Source organism: Prionailurus viverrinus, chromosome A3 (assembly GCF_022837055.1).
Source record: "Prionailurus viverrinus isolate Anna chromosome A3, UM_Priviv_1.0, whole genome shotgun sequence".
NCBI lineage: Eukaryota > Metazoa > Chordata > Mammalia > Carnivora > Felidae > Prionailurus > Prionailurus viverrinus.
In genome coordinates this window covers 89,909,728-89,928,640 of record NC_062563.1, presented here as the reverse complement: position 1 = coordinate 89,928,640, position 18,913 = coordinate 89,909,728, and the positions used below count along the sequence as shown (strand labels likewise).

General features: G+C 53.5%; 1 protein-coding gene across 2 annotated transcripts; it reads right to left on the bottom strand.

Annotated features, from left to right (window-relative positions):
* Nucleotides 1-2,545: 2,545 nt before the first annotated feature.
* On the bottom strand, nucleotides 2,546-18,499 carry EMX1 (empty spiracles homeobox 1). 2 transcript variants are annotated; one of them, XM_047854019.1, is made up of 3 exons: nucleotides 17,968-18,499; nucleotides 12,020-12,204; nucleotides 2,546-2,713 (listed from the first exon to the last, which is right to left on the bottom strand). In XM_047854019.1, the coding sequence occupies exons 1-3, from the start codon at nucleotides 18,497-18,499 to the stop codon at nucleotides 2,546-2,548; spliced, it is 885 nt and encodes a 294-aa protein (XP_047709975.1). The 2 variants fall into 2 exon arrangements, with proteins under 2 accessions (XP_047709975.1, XP_047709976.1); XM_047854020.1 differs by having other exon boundaries at nucleotides 12,020-12,200; nucleotides 17,964-18,400.
* Nucleotides 18,500-18,913: the final 414 nt, after the last annotated feature.

The window sequence follows — 18,913 nt, the reverse complement described above, 5'->3', positions numbered from 1 at the left end:
AGCCGGCAGCTCAGAAAATAGTTCATCCTGATTCCATGTTTTTCAGGCTCACAGAAGCCTTTATTAATGAAGTCACAACACCAATATTTACCGTCTGCAGGGAGAGGCACAACACGGGGGGGTGGGTGGGAGTGCAGTGGGGACTCCCGGCCCGCCCCTTGCAGGCCTGGCCTAGGAAGATTGGCAGGTTTCCTTGGGTCCTTTCCAGCCCTTTATCTGGATGACAGGGGCTGCTCTGCTGTGATCCTCGTGTACCTCCTCCCCCACCAAGTGACAGAATCTTGAGAGGAACAGCTCGCCCATTCCCCTGCCCCCACTGGTGCCAAAAGAATGCCTCCCCTTCTCACCCTCACCCCACCTGTGTGGACATGCTCCCCAGAGGTTATCCACCTGCTTGGCAGTGAGAGTGTCCACCCCAAGGTGAGGACTTTCAAGATGCCAGGAATGTGTTTCCTGGCTGATGGGGTGCAGAGGGGCACTGAGATGGGAGAAAGCCCTTTGGTTTCTAGCATTGACTGGACCCAAGTGAGATGCTGACAGCCTCAGCAAAAGGACCTTCTGTGCTTGGATCCCTGCATGGGCCCCAGGCAGCAAGTCTTCAACATTGACTTCAACATTAAGCCCCCAACACATTCCAGGAGCCTAGAGAAGCATAAGTAAAGGCACAGCACAGGCAAAACCCATGGCTCACTGGGGGACAGGGGTGACATGGATGAGACTGAAGCCAAGGGCACCAGGAGCGAGGTAGGAGAGGTCAAGCTGGGGAAGGAAGTGGGGCAGGGGAGGGGGCTTAGGAAGGATGTGACACAGTCCTGTCTGGGCTCAAGGAAGAGAACCCTAGCCACAGCATGGAGGTCCTCCTTTGAAGCGGCCTTATCCTTGGCAATCCACATAAACCTCATTATGTCTACCATCCCTTCCCTCTCCTCCCAACCCCCCCAGGATCCATGTACACTGCTTCCCAAGGTAGAAGAAACCTTGGCCGTTTGTCAAGGTGGGCAAGCCTGGAAGAGAACAGGTGGGGGGATGAGTCAGCTGTGAATGTGTTGGGTTCAAGGTGCCAAGGGGGCTGGAGTGCAGCAGACGCGAGCAGCCGGCTAGGTGGCTCTGCAGCTTGGCAGAGGTTGGCTGGAGAGAGTCCAGGGAGCCAGGAGAAGTCCCAGACATGGATGCGAAGCCCCAGGCAGAGGGCACAATCAAGAGGCAGGTGGAGCAAGGAATGACCCTGCAGAGGACAGGGGCGATGAGGCACGGATGAGACTGGGGAGGGCTTGGAGAGGCGGGAGGTAAAAGTGTCAGAGGTACTGGAATAAGGCAGGGAGGGGTACGAGAATCAAGGAGGGAATGGCTAGAAGATCAGGGCGTAGATGAGGCCAGACAGGAGGCAGCTGAGTTTGGCCCCAAGGGGTGGCAGTGATTGGTGACTGGTGATGGCATCAGCATTGGGTTAGAGAGCTCACGGGAGGTGAAGAAGTGGAGACAGGTCTGGATGTTGTAAGAGAAAGGTGTTAGGAATACAGGTCTTGCTTTTAAGGATGAAGGACACATTGATGTGTGACAGTAGGAAAGGCAAGTTGATGAGCGGAAGAGCAGGTGAACTACAGAGCTCTATTGGGTCCTTCCTTGCTGTTTCCTGGCTGGAGGCCCTGTGTCCGTGGGGACAGGTTACAGGCTCAGCCTTATGCCCCATCTCGGAAGTTTTCATCTACACAGAGGAGTTCTCCGGGGACGGGTGCGCATCCTGGTGAAGCTGGGACCCAGGGCTAGCATGGTCAACTTCTGTGAATGGTGCCCCGCCCCTCAGCTCCCAAGTCTCCCTTTTTCCTCAAGTGTCTCCTCAACTGGAGGAGCCACCAGTCTCTCAGCACGCAGAAGTATGCATGTTCTCTCTCTCCAACAACCCACATGGGCCTGTTTCCCACCGCTCAACAAACTTGGAAACTCCCAAGCATAGCCTCCCTTAAGACACAGAGTGGTCCTTCCCTATGTCTGGCCTCCATTTCTCTTGCTGTACAGTTGGGAGCTAGAGACCAGGGTAGAGACCACCAAGGCACTGCACAAGCTTGCTCTGCTGGTCCCCACTGGTCCCCAGAGCCGGAATCCGCCACCCAGGCTCGAAGGCTCTGGGGTTGGAGCTGGATGCCCATGTCATTAAGAGAGAGACTTTTATTATTCCCATAGGGAAGGGAGATACAAGGGGATCACTAAGAACTACAGCGGGTGCCTGGAAAATAAATTAAAACAGAAACGCATCAAAACAAACAGGAGATAAGAGAAATGGAGAATGGCTGGGAGGCTGCAGTGGCTGGCGGCCCACCCAGGCAGGCAGGCTCTCCGAGGAGAAGGTTGAGCAGTCCCAGGCCTCAGCCAGCCCATTTCTTGTCCCTCTGGCAGTGGTAGCCCCAGGCTCCAAGCCCTGTGAGGCCGTGACTCGAGGCCTCCCCGAAGCCTGGCGGGGGAGCGGCCAGAGTCCAGCTGGGCCCACCCGGGGGCCTGGCCAGCAGCGAGCAGACGCTCTGCCCTCATGGATCCGTGGCTGCCCCCCCTAGTCATTGGAGGTGACATCGATGTCCTCCCCGTTGGCCTGCTTCGTGGCGATGCGCCACCGGTTGATGTGGTGGGAGCCCTTCTTCTTCTGCTCAGACTCAGGCCCCTCTTCCTCCAGCTTCTGCCGCTTGTACTTTGTCCTCCGGTTCTGGAACCACACCTTCACCTGGGCCAGGGAGGGAGGGGCAGAGGTAAGAAACACCCAGGAGGCCCCCAGAACAGGTACTGGGGCCTCAGCACCCAGGCTGAGCTGGGAGCCAGTTGGGGAAACCAAGACCAGGGTCCTCTCCTCTGGCCAGGTGCCACCTGCTGGGTCCAGAAGACTACTCTTCCAGATGCGAATGAGGTGGGGCAGGGAGAGGACACAGTGGGCCACGGGGAGCCATTTTCCCATCCCTCTATCACAGAGGGAAGGGAGCAATCATGGAGCTGCCGAGCATCCTGTAGCCACAGCATGGCAGAAGGGAGGAACCCAGGCTCTGGAGCCCAGCAGACCTGGGTCCCTACCCATTTCTAGAGAAGAGAGAATAATTGCTCCTTCACGAGGCAGAGATGAACAGTAAGTGGGAAAATATATGAAAAGCCATCGCATGAGTCCTGATGAGCTCCCTGTGGGCCTGATATGGGCCCCACCTACCAGGGCCACCCTATGCTCTTTGCAGCACAAAGAGGCAGAGCGGACATGGCTACGTGACCAGGAGATGATGTCCACACCAAGAGCAGTGCTCACAACAGCCAGAGCATGCCTGGGGTCACGGACCCCGCCACTCAAAAGGCTCTGCCTCACACACCATCTAGGTCAGTCTGTCTCTCCAGGGGACCCTGTGAGCAACGTCAGGTGGAGTTACCCCCATCCCACATCAGAAGTAGAGCTGGACAGGTGGGAAGTCTGGTCCCTCATGTGGCAACTCCTCAGGGTAGTCTGAAATCCACCAATGAGGCCTCATCCTCCTTAGACATAGCAGTGTCTGCAGCCCCACCTGGGGCAGGGCTCTAAACTTCCTGCCCCCAAAGCCTTGGCCTCTGTAGCCTATCCAAATATGGGAACAGGTCACATGGGAGAAATCACAGGGGACAGAGGCGAGCTCCTCTTTAAACATAGAGGGTTCCCCACTTCTGTGTCAGGCATTGAGAGTCCTGACAAGGGGAGGGTTCAAACAGTGGACAACTATCTTCTGTGATGGGTTGCGGGGTGCTTAGAGGGAGGAGCAGGTCTGCAATGCAAAGCCTCTGCAAAGAGGCTTAGTCCCATCTCTAATCACCCCTCACTTCTCCCACCTCCCCCAGCATGTGATCAGTGTCCAGGATACAGCCTTTAACATCTTCGTGGGCGTGATCTAGGAGGGTTGTCCCAGCTTCCTGACTAGTCTTAGTGCTTGGGGACTGTAGAGAAAGTCTCGCTCAGTCTGTCAGCTCCTCCTGAGCATGCAGTTCTTTACTTGGCCTTACAGAGCCAGGCCAGCACCCCCATCCTCAGAGCTGGTAAAGGTGAGTCTGGGTGCTGATCCTTTGCTAAGTTCCTTCCCTTCTCTGGGCTTAAGTCCCTCATCCATAGGAGAGATGTTTTCGGGGCCCCTGCAGCTCCAGGGCACCTCCTGGGCTTTTGCTCCAGAGGGTCCCTGGGGAGGTGATGCAGAGATGGCAGGGTTACAAGGCATGGATGGTTTCCTGAAAATGACAGCTCATTTAAAAAGCAAGCAGGTGCTCTCACCTGCAGCTGGGTGATCTGTGGTGTCCATGACAGTGGTGACTGGTAAGTCATGTGTGTGGAATGATGGTGAGCACCTTGGTTTTGGCAGCAGCAGTTACTGCTGAGGGGAGATCCTGGAACCCTGGGTGGGGCCAGGAGCAGTCCTCAGAAGACTACCCAGTCCAACCCCTAGTCCCTGAGAATGGCTGAGAAGCACAGGTCTTAGCCATAAAGCCAGGCAGTGGCAGCCAAAAGCAAGCAGGCCTGGCATCTGGGCGTAGGGAGCAGTTTCCTGCCCAGGACATTCTACCTTCATGCTTCCCAGACACTACCCCCTATCCCCTTCGTGGAACTCACCCAGTCCAAGGCTTCCCCTAAGAGCACACCCTTCCCAGGGTCTGCCCTATCCCTTGATTTTAGAGCACTGGTTGGGGGTGGGGGCAGCCAGCCAGAGACAGGAAGAGATGAGGTGCCTGGCCTGGTGGATGGTGTAAGAGAAGGATCTTCTTCCCTCATTTCTAGGGTAAGGTGCAAACCTGTCGCCTGCATGTCTCACCCCAGGTAGACAAGGGAGAATGGTAGATGCTCTGGGTGCAAGACTTCTAGATTCCATAACTACCTTTCTTTGGGTACCAGGCTGGCTAGGCCCTGGGTGGTTCTACGTGGCAGAACTGTGTGGCAGCCAGCCTGGTCCCCACCCCCTATCGTGGAGCCCACTGACACTACACTGAGCTCCTGTGCCAGGCATTTGTGTGTGACTCAGGCCTGGATGCGGGGTTGGGGCAGCATTCCTGAGAGCCCAAGGGTCTGGCCAAGGGTTAAGTGTGCCCAGCCTAGCGATGGGGCAATCCGGGGAAGCCCTGGGCAACACCAGGACCTAGGGCCCTTCCTGCACCTTCTCCCTCCCACACAACTCCCAAGTCTCCTTCCAGGAAGGATGGATGGACCCAGCCTGCTACCCTCGCCTCACAACACTGTCCCAAAGAAGGAAAGTTTCCAGTGGTGGAACCCCAGGTGCAGGATATGTTTTCAGGCAAGGGCCAGCTTCCTGGCACACCCAAATGAAAGGTGATTCGGAATATTTACTCCATGAAAATGACTGGGGTCAAGGAGGCAGATTTTTAGAAACAGGGATGCAAACTCTCTCCCTAGGCAGACTGGCTATCTTCTGAACAGCCTTAGACTGAGTGACCAGATGCTGTTTACAAAGACTGTAATAACAGGGGGATGCTTCTGACTTCATAATATCAGTGAAAATGGCAGGATGCAGTTTGGGCACAGTGTGATCACAACCATGGAAAATAAAATCTATGCATGGGGAAAAAAAGACTAGAAGGAAATGTACCTAAAGTGAGGGTGACATTTCTTTCTTCTTTCCACTTTCTGACTTTCCTTTAATGCATTACTGACAACAGTTAATAGTTATTTTTTACTTAGAAAAAGAAGAAGAACTGGGCTCTGAGTGTAGTATGAGACAAGAGTGACATCCCATCAACCTCTCTAACCCAGCCTCTGGGGTCACCCCGGAGCCCTTTCCCTAGAGGGCAGAGGCCCTAGAAAGGCTACCAGCTCTGGGGGAGCTGTGCCTATTCTGCACCTGCCTCCCCGGAACATCTGCACATGAGCCCTCAAAGACACAGTTGGGATGTTGGCTAAAGGAATCCCTCCCCCATCTCTGAGTCTCCTGGGTTTGCAGAGAGGTTCCCTGTGGTCTCCAAAGTCCCCATCCCATTGAATATCTCTTTTTCAGGTAAGCCGGATCCTTCCAAGATTCTCCACTTTTGCCTGAGTTACCCACCTGGGGTACTCTTCCTTAGCCTTCAAATTCCTGCTCAGATGTTCCTAGGCTGGGCCTGCCCTATTGCCCATCTGTACTTCCTTAGTACTTTTCCCTGTCGCAGCAACAGTGACCCCAGCAGTGGGTTAATTTATTTGCTTGAACCTCTGTCTCCTCATCAGGCTGTGAGAACCCGGAGAATCAAAGCAGTGTATAAGTCTACTCTAGAGTCCCAGTGGGCATGTTCCAGTCTGTTCAGCAAGCTGGGCAGAGGTGAAGTGACCTGCACTCTGCTCTTGGCAAGAGGTGCCTAGGTCAGAAATGGAAAGCTGAAGAAAATCAATGGTGGAGGGAATTGAGATCTAATCAGAAAATGGGTTTGGGAAGTGCAATTGCTGGAAAGATGGGTTTAGTTCAGTGGACACTTCTACAACAGGGTCAACTTTTTTATTTTAATTTTTTTTAAGATTTTTTAAAGTTTTATTTATTTAAGTAATCTCTACACTGAACCCCAAGATCTAGAATTGCATGCTCTACTGACTGAGCCAGCCAGGCTCCCCCAAGAGGGTCAATTCTTAATTCTCCATGTTGTGAATTGGATTAACCACTTCTAGGGAGAATCTGGGGGAGGGAGAAAGACCTATTGTTGGGGGGCACAAGGGTCAGCATGAGTCAAACAGGACGAAGAAAGTGCTGTGGATAAATGAAGGAGTGCATGCATGCATTAATGTATTAAAGGACTGATTGATGTATGTATACATAGATGAATGAAGGTGTGTATGTATTAACGAACAAATGAATGGACAAAGGAACTAATGCACAAGCCAACTACAGCTCCAGCCAATTGTTTCAGATTTTACTTTCGAATGACCTATTTGAATGAACCATATTTGGACCCTTCTTTTCTACTAGTCCCCAACTTTAGTCCCTCCCAAATGGAAGAGTCTGTGGCTCCTGCCTGCATACTTTCAGACAAATACTTGTCCTCAAGGAGTTTGAACACCCAATCGAGATAATAGCCTTTTCCACTGGGGATCCATTTCCTACTATTTGATCATATGAGCTACTCTCACTCACAGGGTCAAGCCCAATGTCATGAAGCTCAGCCCTCACCCCACCAAACTGAAGCCACCTCTGACTCCCCATCAACCATAGCCCTAACTCTTCCTAAGCTTTCCTGTCTCCTCCTCTGTCCGACCATCCTGGATGCTTGCCCTCACTCTCAGAGAGACATCAAGATTCATCCGCCTCCGCAGAACCAGGCCCTGGAGAACCACTCCAGTCTGCCTTACCTCCCCTGCCCTGTCCTGCCTCCCACTGGACTCCTGGAACATGAATGATGCAGAAATTCTTGGAGAAAAGCCAAGACTTGAAGAAGGGATGAGTCCATCTCAGAACCAACAATAAGCTAGCAACAAAGGCCTCTTGACCTTTCCCTAAAATTCAAGTCATTTTGGTATTTCCTTCTCATCTGTCCCCCCCAAAACAGAGCTTTTCAGAGCAGGAAGGGGCCCCAGGAAGTCTCCTTACCATGCTCCGGGGGGAAAAACCCATAGGCGGGTAACTATACACTCCTTCCTTCTAAGACCTCCCTACCTGTTCTTGGGCCCCAAGATGGTGGCCAGACTTGTCAGCTCCCACTCCATCTTAACTCACCCACTTCAAACCCTCCCCTTCCTTCCCACCAACCTAGAATCCTATGCATCCCACTGAGCCTTCTGGGCCTGAGGTCTCCTGGGAGCCTTCCACCCATACAGGTCTCCCCTTATCTTCCTCAGTCATGGTGTGACTTCAAGGGGACTCCGGTCACTCACCCTGTGCATATCCCATAAGTGTGCACACTTTACATTTTGCTCCCACCACCAAATGAGGAATCTCCAAGGCTAAAGACTCCATTTCTACACTCCTTTCCCTCATAGCTCAAGTGAACTCAAAGCCGGAAAAGGTGAAGAAACACCTGCTGAACTGGTCAAAGCCGACAGGGCAGCTGGAAACACGGACCAATTGATCAGCCTGGAGCAAACAAATGCTTTCTCTCATTCCCCATAAAACTAACGTGTCACCCCACACATGCACATAAGCACCCGAGCTGCTGTCCGTGCCATGTGTATATATGATATCACCTGACCTTTGGGCATCATCTCACTGCTCATCTGTGCTCCACACTGTGGCACATACATGTTACACACACACACACACACACACACACACACACACACACACACTCACTTGCCCTCACAGCTCTGATCTGACCCAAATCCGGGTCTGTGCCACCAGACTGAAGCTTAAATGGGCCTCATTCAGTCATCGAGGTCAGACGCTGAGGCTGCACCACAGCAGTGAGGAGCAAGTAATTAGAGCCAGAGGGGAGAACTAGCCCTTTTCCCAGGACCACTCCCTCCACTTCCTGGATTGATCCACCGCCATCCCAGTACAAACACCCTCTCTCAACCAAACACACAAACCTGCCCCCAACAAAGAAGCCCAGGTTTCCCACCTGCCAACACTCCATACTAAAGCTTTGAGTATGCATACACCCCTGAGCTCTGGCTGGGTTAAGACCCACACGTTGATTTCCTTAACTCTCCCAGAAGTTTTATCCGTGAACTGGTGGAGAAAATGAGATCATGTAGATTAAAATGCAAGGGAAAGATAGAAAACAGAGGGACAGAAAGGAGTCAGTGACTGCAGAAAGCAAGGGAAATGACTGATAAAGTTAACACATGGATATGAGTACAATCAAGAGAAATTCGCCTATTCATTTGATACATGTTTATGAAGCCTCTATGCCTTGCTGGTCATTGAGCTGGACCCTACGGTATAGAGAGAAACAAGAAGGCTTGACCTCTGGCTCCCAGAGCTGGCCTGGTATTCATCAGAATCACCCAGAGGGCTGTTTTAAAAACATTTCCTGGATCCCATCCTGGAACTCCTAAGAGAATCTCCTGAATGGGGCCTGGGAATCTGTATTTTAAGATTTCTTGGTGCAATAGATCTAGCCAGTCCACAGAGTGACATTTGGACATGATAGATAATTAAACCACAGCAAAGTCCTATGTGTATTATGATATATGGGAGATGTACTGTGAGCTCTGAGAACTTGCAGGAAGCATTATATAGAAACACAGAGAAGTAGAATATGGATGAGCCAGAAACTCAGGTCTGGAAAGAACCACAGAGTTGGTTTCATCAAATCTTACAGATACAGCAGACTGAGGCCCAGAATGAAGACAAAGGCAGAGCTGATGACATGACAGGTAAGCACTAGCAGATATTTGAACATGCATCTGTCAGTAGCTAACTAGATCTGCAGAGATGGAAGCTTGAGATGGATGGTAGATACACAGAAGATAGAACAGATGATAAGGAAATAATCAACAGTTGAGTAAATGAGAGCTATTATTAGGAAGATTATAATTAATAGAAAATATAAATTAACTAGCTATGGAGAGGCAGTTTAATGAGAGCAGACAGAAGTGCGTGGCTAGATATAAAACAGCTATCTGTGATGGATTGGAGAGCCCTGAGAGACAAATGTAGGTACTGACAGTAGAAATAGATGGCAGGGAACTGATGAGAGAGACTGTCGCTTGACGAACAGCTGATAGCTGGAAATGACAGGTAAGTTTGCCTGATAAATACTGAAAGATGGACAATTAATTAAATATATGGCATAAGTCCAAATAATAAGTACCAGAGGGACAGAAAGCTCTGATGATGAAGGAGACTGGATGGGGCAGAAGAAACACTGGACTAAGTCAGGAAACCCAGGTTTGGGGCTTACTGTAACACTAACCTGATACACTACTTTAAACAAAGGGAAGGGAAGGACTGGGGATGAGAATTAATATTATTTGAGTTCATATTAGGTGACTTTAATCTTTAAACAATCTATCTTCTGGATGAGAACATCACAGCTCAGAGAAGTTGAGTAACTCATCCAGGGTCACACAGATAATGAAATCCAAACTGCCTGCCTAGGGAGCTCTGCCCAGTTGGTGTCTCTTTCCCAGAATCCTCACCTGAATAGATGAGCCTAAGGAGGTTTCTCAGGCTCAAACCTCCCATAGTTCTATTGTGGTTTCTTGTTCCATATGCTAAAACCAGCTCACTTATAGATAGAATATGAGTAGACATAAGAGTTTTGATAGTGATGCTGGATATATTAGTCTATCTGGGTTTTGTTTTAAATGTGTTTGGAACATAATGAAAATGAAAGAAACAATCATTACATTTACTAACTGGCATTGTTAGGAGCAAATAGGCAGCTAGATTTGGTGTGAAAGAAAGTTAATTAAAAATCCTCTCACTGAGCTAAAAAACTGAAAGTTTAAAAGCAATGACATTATTTCAACAAGTGTTAATCTGTGGGTGGGAGGATTATAAACCATTTTGTTTTCTTACACTTATGCAATTAAAATTAAATAACTAATACTTTTTAAATGATGTTAACTATAAACACCATTCTTAAATTGACACCTTGTTTTAGACAATAATTTTAAAACACTCCCAGGAGGGAACGGGGGTATTATTTTTTTAACTTGTTTTTTTAACATCTTTCTTTAAAACATTTTAAAAATTAACTCTATCATAAGCTTTATCTCTGCTGTTAGAACAGCCCAGCTAGCAAATCTGAAAAAGCGTGGGTCCTGCAGTGGAGTCCAGAGTAATGAATTGATTAAATGGGGGCATCAGACAGATGAGACAATAGATGCCAAAATGGGACGCGAGGACCGGCGGGTGATGTCCGCCAGGGGAACTGGGAGGCAGTTAGGGTCTGAGCCCCCTTCCTATCTTCACTGCTCCAAGGAGACCCCAGGCTGCCCCCTCAAGATCCGGGACCAGGGTGGTGTGTCCGGGATGCTGGCGGTGGTGTGGTAGGGGCCAGACCAGCAGGAAAGGGGAGAGGAGATAAAAAGCGGGCAAGCATACCTCTCTCATTTGCAGATCTGGGAGCTGTCAGGGACATAAGGGAGTAAGGTCTCCCGAGGCCCATTCAGACCCTGAAATCCGCCTCCAGGGCACCAGCCAGCCCCTCCAGCAAGTCTTACTCCCAGGGACCAAGAGCTTAGGCGGTGCTTCCAGGCAGCATTTATTTATGGCGAAGTCTTTACACATAACAAACCCAAGTCTGCCTCCCTATAACTCCAATCTAGTTCTTAAAATTTTTCTTTTCTTAATTATCCATTACAAAAACACTCCTGTAATGTCACCCAGTTCAAAACCCCTCCAACACCATGGAGTTTGTTCCTTTCCCCAGCTCAACGGCCCTTCCAGTGTTTGAACACAGTCCCTGACTCCCAGACTCTACTTTCGCACCATCCCCTGTCGGCGCGCCCAAACGTTTACCAGTTTTGAGAGCCCTGTCTGCGCAGAGATCAGTGCCACCCTGGGACCCCAAGCAGGGTCGGGCCCCTTCCAGGCTAATCTCCTCTGCTTCTGATGTTTACAGCCTGAGGACACGTGGGCTTTCTCCACACACCCATCCGCCTTCGCCAGCTCTGCCCATGAAAAGCCCAAGCAGCAAAGCCAGTGTGGGAAAGGTCTGGCCATCCCACAAAACTGCGAGCACCCCCGGAAGAGTGGCGGGAGAAGGGCTGCAGTAACCACAGGACTGAGACGGCTCCAGTGGACTCAGGGGCAGCTCAGGAGTGACTGGGGCGTGGGGCTCCACGCCCTGCCTCCTCCTGATAAACTGGCACCTCCTATGGGCTTGCAGAGCAGACTGGGGAAGTGATTTGATTCCAACCTCCTGGTGGTACTTAGTGCTTGACAGAAGTCCTGCGGCCTCCGCGAGGCTAAGCGCAGCGGGAGGGAAGGGGGTCTAAAGACTGGTTTAGCTGGAGGGCCGCGGGGTAGAGGCCGTGGTGGCTTTTGGAACTGGGTGGGACAGAGCTCCGGAGAGGGCGGGGATGAGAGTCGGGCTCCTCCTGCACCTGCCCGTCCTCCCCCCCCTCCACCTGGGCTGACCGGCCGAGCGCGGAGGCCCGCGGGGTGGTTATTACCTGCGTCTCGGAGAGGCTGAGGCTGCCGGCCAGCTGCTTCCGCTCGGCGCCCACCACGTAGTGGTTCTTCTCGAAGGCGCGCTCCAGCCGCAGGAGCTGCGAGGGCGAGAAGGCCGTGCGGATCCGCTTGGGCTTGCGAGCGAAGGGGCCGTGCAGAAGCAGCCCGTCCTGGGGCACGTCGCTCGCTGCGGCCGCGCCGCCGACGGCAACACAGCAGGTACAGACAGAGAGAAGGGGCGCCGTGAGCCGCAGCCGGGCCGCCGCCGGGCCGCCCGCGGGAGCCGGCCAACCCCGGCCCTCTGGCCCAGCTAGCAAACGCCCTCGGCGCTTCTCTACCCTCTCCAATCCTTGACTCCCCGCCCCCACTTCTCCCTTTCCCTCTCGCCGCCCCTTCCTAAAGTCCAATCCCCTGTCCTCCCCCGACACCTAGGGGGGAGAGTTAGGGTCAGAGTGCTACCCTGTCAGTCGCGGGAGGGGTGGAATAGCAGAGCTGCGGATCACTCCGTTGGGCCAGGAGGAGGGCCCAGGCCTAGTGAGGCGCCAGCCGGCCCAAATCCACAGCGCCTGGAGCAGCGGAAGAGGCCATGGGGTGGGAAAAGTCCCTTAGCTCTCTTTGTCCACTTTGCCCTGTCCTATTTCCCTCAGAAAGGCCAAGAGTAGAGACAGGGCTGGATGTCAGGAAAGTGACACCCTCATGCCAAACACATTTTCAAGAACTAGAAGGTAGGTACCCAAGGCACTCTCTGTTCACACCTGTTTAAACCAGCCTTGCAGCTAAATGATTAGGCTGCTAGCCCTTTGAAAATTCTTGCCAACAGGCTCAGGCTCTACCTTGCAAGTGGTAAAAATAGGCCAGCAGCTAAGTCAACGTCCAAGCAACTCCTGAAGGTCTAAGGTCAGGCTTCTTCCTCCCCCTTCCCCACCTCTTTCCCCCAGGCCTTCTGGTAAAGCCCACTCCCCACAGGAGACTCCTACTGCTCTCCGTGGGAAAAGGCCTTGCTTCATCCCTGAATAGTCCCGTGCTGAAGAAACACGTGTATAAATATCTAGATGTCATCTTTCTCTCTAATATATATAGATATAGATATATTGGTTTCTGCATGGGCGTGTGTAAATATATGCTCCAGCCTCCCTACTGTCTTTTTCTCCCATCTACCATACAGGATTTTCAAAGAGTGTGATTGTCCCTTGGCAAATGTTGGCCATCATGGGAACTCAGCTCCTACCTGCAGGAGGAGGGGCTGACACTGGGTTCAATGAGGCCGGGTGGTTAGGTCAGGAACTACAGAAGCCAAAATAAGCTTCCACCCACAGCTTCAGTCTCAATAAACCCCCCATTAGGCCTTCACACAATCTCTGGCTTGGTTGCACATGCTAACAGGCTTGAAACAGGCCCTTACCTCACCCATGGATCTCATGCAGTGGCACATAACAGTCCCCCTGACCCACTGACAATGCAGAGCCCTAGATGGAATGTTTTCACACAGTTAGCTGTTGAGATTTGACTGATCCAATTAATTTCTTCAGAAATGGCCACTGGTTTTACCCAATTTGACCTGTTGTTTTGTTTAAGATAATTGTTTGGATCTCCGTTGAGATCTCCCATCTCTGGAAACACTTCTGTAAGTGAAGTAAGGTCATATAATTGAGATGTTGTTGCTAAAACTCTCCAGGTAACTGTTCATGTCCCTCTGCTGGCGGATACTGATTGGCATTACTTTCTTTGGAGGACTTGGGTCCTTGGAGTTTGGACACCTACACAGGTGAACTTTATTGCTGAGGTTTTCTGTGGAACAAGATTGCTAGAGGGGAGATAAAGTCCCCTGACAATCACTTATCCATTTCAAGTGGCTGGATCTGTGCAGTTACAAAAGGGAGTGGGATCACATCATAGGGGGGATGGAGGGGGACAGCCTGCCCAGTGGGCCCTTCAAGGTGGCAGCAGGCCGAGGGCTGTTAGGCCTGACTGAAGGCAGTTTAACTGGTAGTGGTGGAGGGGACAGATGATCAGGGGAGATGGTCTGGAAGAGAGGAATAATGAGGAGAGAAAGGAGGAGACTGATCCAAGTAGAAATAAGAATTGAAGTCTTAAGTGGGTACCAGTGTGATTAGGCCAGGGAAAGGTGGGAGAGGTGAGTGGGAAGCAAATACTTCTTGTTGATATTAAGTTGCTTCAAAACACAGCATTGTTCTGAGCCTGGGTGAAGTCCCAACAGTGGTTTTTCCTCTGGACAAGTGATCTGGAGAGGGAAAGGCCTTGATCATCCCAGAGTTCACAGGGTTTGGCCTCAGCAGCTCAACTGACCCAGGCTAGTGAAAAGTGAGGCGGCAGCCTGGAGAGACCCTGTAGGTGGGAGCGAATGGGGTGCAGGGGTGCCTAGGGCAGTCTGTGGCTGAGAAAGCAGAACTACAGTCTGCCTCAGTGTGTGCGACTTGATGGCTGTTTTGTAATTCTGGGAGTGTGTGTGGGTCACTTGTGCGGTGAAGTTCTCTGTCTTTGTCTTTATAAACCCAAAGTTGAAGATGGAAGCAACAAGCTTCTCTCTCCTGACATACGCATGTCCCTTTGCCTCAAGTCTGGCTATTTTAGGAAAAGCTGGGTTGCTCGGTTTATTGTAATGTTCTGTTGGGGGCAGATAGCATATGTATAGTATTCTGTCTGTGCAGAAGCACGGGGGTCCTTCTGACCCAACCTTGAAGAAGCAAGGGGCAGGAAAATTACTCAAGATGCTGAAAAGTGATGACAGATTGGATTTCAAAAGAAGCCAGGCCTTTCCCTATAAGAAAGAGGTGGTTTAGTGCAAAACTAACCATCCTGAGAAACTGATCAATAGCTCTATGTTTCTGTAAGGACAGTGATGCCTTAGGTGCCTATGTGCCTGGTACCCTCTCATTATGGGTAGGGGGCCTCGACAGTCCCAACCACAGCTTCAGTTTCCCCTAACTGGACCACAAGAACAGAACAAGCTTGGGGCTGGGGTGCAGTGTGGCCTGTTTCCATGCAGTAGTTCTGGCCTGTGGGAGTGGGCTGTCAGTTTCAGACAAGGATAGGTGGAAAAGTGGAGAGGGGCTGAGTTAGCCTTCCCTGGAGCCAGGAGGAACTGAACCCCAGCCCATTTTGCTCCGGCCTCTCACTTCAGGCCCCTCCAAGGCAATGACTGGCAATAGAGACTCCCAGGAGTGAGGTGGCTGAAGGTGGGAGCTAGGGATCCGAAGTGCCCAGGCAGACGCTGCACTCTCTTCTGGAGAGGCCCGGGCCGGCCCGGGGTTCTGGGTGGCTGGCTGGGCGGAGGAGCCCGGGGCTACAAGAAGGAGAGGCCGGCCAAACTGCGGAGATAACCTCATTCCCCCTCCTCCTGCCGGAACAAAGGCGCCCTTTGATGCACCGGCCCATTGCAAACGCCGGTCCCAGTGGGTTGGGGCTTCCCAGGCCCCCTCCTGACGCTGTTCTTGGCCTGGAAAGTTCCTGAGTCCGGGTAATAACACCGAAGTGCGGCCAACTCCGCGTCTCCGCCGGCTCCTCCCCTTTAGGCCTCGAAGGCCACCGGCTTCAGGATCCTGACGCCTGATCCAGACATCCCGCGTGGGCTCTGCCTCTTCCACCTCCTGGCTCTGCCGGAAAAGCTGCTTGCCTGCGCGCGGGCCCGTGCTGCCCGAGAGCGCTGCGCACCGAGCGCAGACATGTTCCTTTTCGTTCGTGTAGGGTTTCGTTTCTTGCATTAAAACGGGGCTGAAATGAGCATCGCAGAGACCCGGTTCTCTAGAAAACGCGGCGCCGGAGGGCCTGGGACGGCTCTGCCCGCAGCCCCAAGGCCCCGTTGGGACCGCAAGGCTCACAGCCGCCGGGGCGCGCACCGGGCTGCAGCGATGAAGACCGGGCCCAAAGCCGAAACGTGTCAGCGTCCGAAAAGTCCTTCAGTGTCCAACGGATTTCCGAGTTCAAAAATTCGGCCACGCATGGCTCCATCTCCGCGTCCAGACACGGTTCTTGAGAGAAAAATCCAACCGTTTTTGCAACTCGACAACGTGCCCGCCGGGACTGATGGCTCAGGGAGCGGCGGCAATTTCTGAGAAGGTTTTTCGGAGAATTCATCTGGCCTCGCTTGGCTGGGAATGCTCAGAGCTGGATCTGTCGCGAGGTGCCCCCGGCCCTCAGCGCCCCGCGCCCGCGGGGACGAGGCTAGAGGCGGGAAAGGCAGAGCGGAGGGCGTGGGGCCCCGGGTCCGAAGCCAAGGGCACAGCTGCAGAGACCATCGGAAGAACAGAGACCACAGGGCTTAGGATCGGTTCTGCTCTCTCCTCTGAGTCCCTGTCTCTGCACCATCCTTCTAACCACGGGCCCCTTGTGCCCCGTTCCGACGGTTCAAAAGCAGCCGCGTCTCTCAGATCGGCCCATGGGTGCCAGGTTTTGAGACCCAGGCCAGGCCCCACGGAGTACCGAAGTGGTTTACTCAGTTTTGAATAAAACTTCATTTATAGCAGTAAACAATGATTGTAATTGACAAGTTTCATGCCCAAAGCGGCTGACACCATAGGCTTTTTTTTTTTTTTTTTTTGCCCCCAAGATGATTTGGGCAAATCTTTGAAATCCCAGGGGGACGAGTCTGCCCACAAAAATTCTTGTTCAAGTAATTACATTCTTTTATTTTGTGGGATCTGCTGGGTCAATATCTACTGGTCAGATGGGACTAAGCAAATTGACAAAGCAGGACCGGGAAAGCGGCTCTCGGTGAAACAGTGAAGCACCTATAGTCAAAGCTTCAAAAGATCATTTTTCTTCTGTTACCTAAATAATGGTACCAAGCATCTGGTTTACTTTGTGTAGACCGCGGCTTATCGTCAGATTAGGTTGGTAGCCGAAGCTCTCTCTAGCCATATCCTTTTCATTTGTTTCACTAAAAGCCGGGTTACCTAGCTCTGAGTCATAGAACCTCACAAGGCTGAGGTCCAGTCCCGTCCACACTAACAAAATAAAACTGGAAACTAAAGCAATTACTTCACAAATTAAGGCCATTCTTTAAAAAAAAAAAAGACAAGAAAAGAGAAACAAACTTTAACAAATTCAAGGAAGAAAACGAACTCCAACAAATGCAACTCTATTTCCTTCGGAAAAGTCAGATAATTGAAACGTGTGTGTGCGTGTGTAAGGCCAGTGGGGTATCTTCATTAGCAAACCCACTGCCCAGTGCAGAGATGGGAGAACAGCCTGCCTATGACCTTAAAAGTCCTCTGCCCCCGCCCCCTGCCTGGGAGGACTGCCGTCGGTCCCCCAGCAGCCGGGCGGGCTCCCAGAGTCCGCGCAGGGCGGACGAAGCCGGTTGCTGTTGCAAACCTTCCCGACCCTGCGTCTGAGAGGCACTTGTAACTTGGAGAAGTCGGGTCGAGGTTGCTGAGAAACACCCCAAGACAGTGGAACACTCCACACTGAACATTAACTCTCCAGTTTGCCCTCCCTGCTGCCCCTTCTTTCCACAGACCCGGGACACGCGGGTAGACTTTGCCCTGCTCCGACGCGCCAGCGAGGGCGGATATCTGGGAGTTGGTGGTGGATGTGTAAGCGAAGTATGGTCCCAGGTCCAGCTGGGGCGGAGGGAGAACCGTGAGCGCTGCGCTCACTGGACTGCGACTGGCTCGGCCGGGAGGGATTCTGGCAGGCCGCGGGAAGGATCAGGAGAGGCTCCAAGGATGCGCCCGGGCTTGGCGTCCGGACCCGCATCGTTTCTGGGAAAGCCTGGAGGTCCCAACCTGGGTCTCTGGAAGGGAACCCAACACCGCGGTAGCGCGAATGGATCCGCCGCGGCTCTTCCACATTCGGGGATCGGCCTCTGCCGACCCACAGCCTTCTTTCAACAACTTCTGAGCAGCCCCGCGCGCCCCCGAGCCTCCCCCGCGCAACCGCAGCGTGGGCGCTGGCCGGCCGCCTAAGCGGGCACAGCATGGGCACTCACCCTGGAAGCGGTGGCCGAAGAAGCGGTTCCGCAGGACCCAGGGGTAGAAGTGCAGAGGGTCCCGGTGCTGGGCGCCGAAGAAGGAGTGCGGGGGCTGCAGCGGGGAGGCGCCCAGCTGGTGCGCCGGGTGCACGGTCAGCGCGGGGTGGTTCATGGCCTCGGGGAACACAAGCTCGGGCCCACCGTAGAGCGAGCGGCCGGCGCCCGCGGCGGCGGCGGCGGCGGCGGCAGCGGGGAAGCCGCTCACGAAGGCCGCCTCGGCCGCGCCGGGGTGAGGGTAATTGAGCGCCGTGGGCCGGAGTGGCTCCTCCGAGGCGGCCGCCGCCAGGGGATGGGAGCCGGCGCCCCCGCCGCCAGTGCCCCCGCCGGTGCCGCCGTCCTTGGCTACCAAGGACTCGATGGTAAAGCCGCGTTTGGCTGTGGGCTGGAACATGGTCGCGGTCGCCAGAGCCGAGCGAGGCAGCTGGGCTCTGGGGAGCGCTCCGCGTCCTGGCGCCGCCGCCGTGCGGGGTGTGCACCCAGCCAGGCACATGCACACACACCAGCACCCCTCACCTCCCCCGCCCGCCCGCCCGCGCTCAGACCCGGCCGGCGAGCCAGGCGCGGTGAGGCGAGGGGCGTGCGAGCGAGCGAACGCGGAGTCGGGCCACGGCGCGCAGCTAGGCGCGCCGGCCTCTGGGGCCGAGCGGGCAGCTCCCGGCGCGGGTTCCGTGCGAGGCTACGAGCTGCCTCTACGGCCTGGGGGCTGAGCCCGGCCCCCTCCCTACCGAGTCCAGCCAGGACCGACCCCCGCCCCTGGTCCTCCCAGCACTGCCCAGCTCAGCCTCGGCCGCTGCTCTGCGAGGCGCGAGTTAGCCGGCACCTGCCCCGCGCTCGCCCATTGGCCACCGCTCACCTGCCCCAAGGTGGGGGGCGGGGCGGGGCGGGGCGAGGGACGGCGGGTGGG

Bases quoted from the DNA above. Each gene is read 5' to 3' on its own strand.
- EMX1 (XM_047854019.1), bottom strand. From the start codon at position 18,499: ATGTGCCTGGCTGGGTGCACACCCCGCACGGCGGCGGCGCCAGGACGC. The intron at 12,205-17,967 runs GTGAGTGCCCAT...GCGCGGCCGCAG, and splicing joins CTTCGGCCACCGCTTCCAGG to CGAGCGACGTGCCCCAGGAC. The intron at 2,714-12,019 runs GTAATAACCACC...TCCCTGGCCCAG, and splicing joins TCAGCCTCTCCGAGACGCAG to GTGAAGGTGTGGTTCCAGAA.